Here is a 3,290-nt window from a genome sequence, read left to right as displayed (position 1 = left end):
AGACTGGCACTTTTTGATACCCACCCCCACCCCACACTCTCAAGTCTCAACTCTCCTTTTCCTTAAGAGGTGACGCCTCTCTAGTCTAGTCTCTACTACACATAAGAAAAGATTGTACATCGAACTATGGTAAACTCTCTTAATTATTGGGGAAGACAACAGAATGGGGAAAGCTACTCTTTCTCTCTCTCCTGCGTCGTACACAGCAAATCTGTCCCATTGCAATTTGGGAAATGAAGTGAAAGAAAGTGCACACACAAACAGAAACAAAAAACCCATAGGTGTGAGGTGTAAGGTAAACCCAGTACACTAAATACCCATGTAGACTAAACTAATGCCCCTTACCTCTTCTTCTTCCCAGCAATAATAAAACCACAAATATCTTTCTTTTTTCTCTCTTATTATAGTGTTCTCCACCATTTTGTGTTGTGCTAAAAAAGACTAAAACTTGTTGCTGTTGAAGATGCCAAGGCCAGGCCCTAGACCTTACGAGTGCGTTAGGAGAGCTTGGCACAGCGATAGACACCATCCCATGAGAGGTTCCATTGTTCAACAGATTTTCAGGTTCTGGGTCGTCTTTATTTTGATTCTTCTCTCGCTCTTTGGACCTCTATATGTGCATTTAACTGAGTGCCCACCATGTGTTTGATTAGGGTCGCCAATGAGTCTCACAGCGATGTAACCAAAAAGAACAAAGAGTGGCAAGAGAAGCTCCCTATCGTTGTTCTGAAAGCAGAAGAAATCATGTACTCCAAAGCAAATTCTGAGGTCTTTCTTCTTCACTTGTCCGAGATATAATTGGATCTTAGTATGCATTTTTGTGCTTTGTACTGATTTTGCATAGTTTCATTTCTTAGGTTGAGTATATGAGTCCTGAAACACTATGGGACAGAGTAAATGATGCCATTAACACAATCATTCGGAGAGATGAGAGCACTGAAACCGGAGAGCTTTTGCCGCCTTGCATTGAAGGTACTAATTTTTTGTTTTGTGTTGGATCCAAGTTTGTTAATTTGCTTTCTGGGTTTTCCTCATTGTGGAAGTATATTAGCTCAAGCTTGGTTTTTTACTTTATTTGCAATGAGAACTAGTTCAAAATGAATAAACTTGAGTTTGTAATTTGTATTTGTTTCTTTTTGTTCTCCCTCCTTATGTGGTTCAGCTGCCCTTAATCTGGGCTGTGTTCCGGTGAGGGCTTCGAGAAGCCAAAGGCACACTAATCCTAGGAGTTACCTTACGCCGAGAACCCATGAACCCCCTTCTGCACCTGCTAGAACTACTTATGAACATCGGCCTCAGTTGTCGCCAGTTCACTCCGGAAACCCGTTAAACCTTTCAAGAGCCACTTCCATAAATTCTGCTCGTTTTGTTTCGGAATCTAACTGCCATGTCAACCCAAATGCTAACCTCACCGCCCCTCGGACTTACCCTTTCTCACTAGAGAGCGTTCCTGCTGGTCGTAACCAGTTGATGACCATGGAAAGTAACACCCCATTGAACTTGGGTACAGTGTATCCATTGTATTATGGAACTCACTATCAAACTGGAGAGTCTCAATTAGGCTCCCGGGTCCCAGAAGAGCCACATTCCGATACTATATATGTTGGCACACCAATCAGAACATCAACTTCAGAGCCTGCCGAAATTGGTGTCTTGCAGAACCTTTTCGCCTGTAAGAACTCTGAAAATACTTCAAGAGGCTTTGCGCAAGACACCCAGGAGAAGCCACGGGAGAGAGAATGTGATTTATCTTTGAGGTTGGGTCTATCTTCTCACTCGTGTATGAACATTGACAAAAGTTTAGCTTGTGAAACTGAAGATGTTGGTTCAACTGGTTCTCAAGATGGGGGGAAGGTTGGTGATTTGTCTCCACAGACAAAGGAGTTCTGTTTTTTCCCGAGGCAGGCTGCTAATGATCCCTTTGAGTCTAGTTCAAGAGAGTGGAATTCAAAGGGTGAAGGTCAGAATTCGGAGGCAACAATGAGGAAGCGTAAGGCGCCCGATGATGGGCAATTTTGCTGGCAAATGGAGCTTCCATCTGACTGGTTTACCGGTCATAGTGAAGGGCGAGGTTTGTAGACATCTTTCTCTTTTGTAGTATATATGCTTTGAAATCCAAGATGCCCTGGCATTTGTTGTTAAATCCTCTTTTCTGACCTCTAAATCTCTGTAGCTCTAATTGTGAACTTCTAGAAGCAGACGGTTGCGAGCTGCAATGGTGCAAAATGTCAATTTTGTAAAGAAAATCTTGGTTCATTCACACGGAGTAGTTAAATGAGAAAGAAAACATGTAGCCAGTAGTTTAAGCATAACAACATCTAACCGATTTAATTGGATTAATTTAGCATTGTGTTGTGCAAAGTTTAGCTTCGTTTCTTTAAGATTAAGTAGTCTGTTAGTTATTTTAGTTGACTTAAGACTCTGATTTGACTGAAACAGACAACATCAGCATTGTTGACAAAATATATGAAAGATATGATGCGACAAAATGATGGAGGGGAATCTAAGCTTGACATAATAAAAACTGCACTCCACTTTATCTATTGCTTTAGCTCAAATGACATGTTCTTTTTGAAATAATGGGATGAAAGTTGAGGTTGTAGATTCATGGCCTGGCATAGGTTGCATGTAACTTACCAATGGCAAAAAGAGAGACTGCACTAAACTCAAATGATGGAACTTATATTCATGGTATCTCAAAATGGATGGCTTATTTCTCTTGTAGAAATTTCCTTTGCCCAGATCCTGTATACATTACCTTCCTTAAAATTCAATTGAAGGAATGAAACAAATTTTGTAACAAGTTTATTGTGTCCGTTAATTCAGATATTATCTCATGAATATTTGGAAGGATTTTGTAGGTAAATATATTGTGTGGTAGTTAAAAACTTTAAATTCTTCTGTTGTGCTGGTGAGACGCTGCCAAGCATCAGATATATATGAATTACTTTGAAGAAGACAATGGAAATGATTTGAATTTCTGGAACTATTGAAATGTTAATATAAACTGATGATATATTGGGTTATATGCCTAATGCCTGCGTGCTTTATAATCTTGCGTTGTTTTAGATATAGCGATTTTTTTTTTAATAATTAATTTTCAATTTTTTGTTATGGTCTATGGCTAGATACAATTACTGTAGTGATACAAAATTTTTTACAATGGTTAAAATGTCATATAATAAATGGTGCATAATAAAAGTGACCATTTTTTTTTTGAGAAACAAACACACACATATACACAAGGGAGAGGAAAAAGGTTCTAATACAAAGGCACATCACAACTCCAA

The 3,290-nt window shown here is 39.1% G+C and overlaps 1 protein-coding gene across 3 annotated transcripts; it reads left to right on the top strand.

Annotated features, from left to right (window-relative positions):
* Window positions 1-2,950, top strand: LOC115977086. Of its 3 annotated transcripts, none has more exons than XM_031098738.1 (6): window positions 1-295; window positions 464-564; window positions 654-768; window positions 858-972; window positions 1,163-2,071; window positions 2,440-2,950. In XM_031098738.1, exons 1-6 carry the CDS (start codon window positions 164-166, stop codon window positions 2,490-2,492), a joined length of 1,425 nt encoding a protein of 474 aa, XP_030954598.1. In that variant the 5' UTR covers window positions 1-163; the 3' UTR covers window positions 2,493-2,950. The 3 variants fall into 3 exon arrangements, with proteins under 3 accessions (XP_030954598.1, XP_030954599.1, XP_030954600.1); XM_031098739.1 differs by lacking the exon at window positions 2,440-2,950 and adding an exon at window positions 2,174-2,260; XM_031098740.1 differs by having other exon boundaries at window positions 216-295; window positions 408-564; window positions 2,440-2,949.
* The last annotated feature ends 340 nt before the right edge of the window (window positions 2,951-3,290 follow it).

Source organism: Quercus lobata, chromosome 2, assembly GCF_001633185.2.
Source record: "Quercus lobata isolate SW786 chromosome 2, ValleyOak3.0 Primary Assembly, whole genome shotgun sequence".
Taxonomy (NCBI): Eukaryota; Viridiplantae; Streptophyta; class Magnoliopsida; order Fagales; family Fagaceae; genus Quercus; species Quercus lobata.
The sequence above is the reverse complement of the archived record's forward strand: the minus strand, read 5'-3'. Positions and strand labels throughout refer to the sequence as shown.

Bases quoted from the DNA above. Each gene is read 5' to 3' on its own strand.
- LOC115977086 (XM_031098738.1), top strand. From the start codon at position 164: ATGGGGAAAGCTACTCTTTCTCTCTCTCCTGCGTCGTACACAGCAAAT. The intron at 769-857 runs GTCTTTCTTCTT...TTCATTTCTTAG, and splicing joins ACTCCAAAGCAAATTCTGAG to GTTGAGTATATGAGTCCTGA. The intron at 973-1,162 runs GTACTAATTTTT...TATGTGGTTCAG, and splicing joins TTTGCCGCCTTGCATTGAAG to CTGCCCTTAATCTGGGCTGT.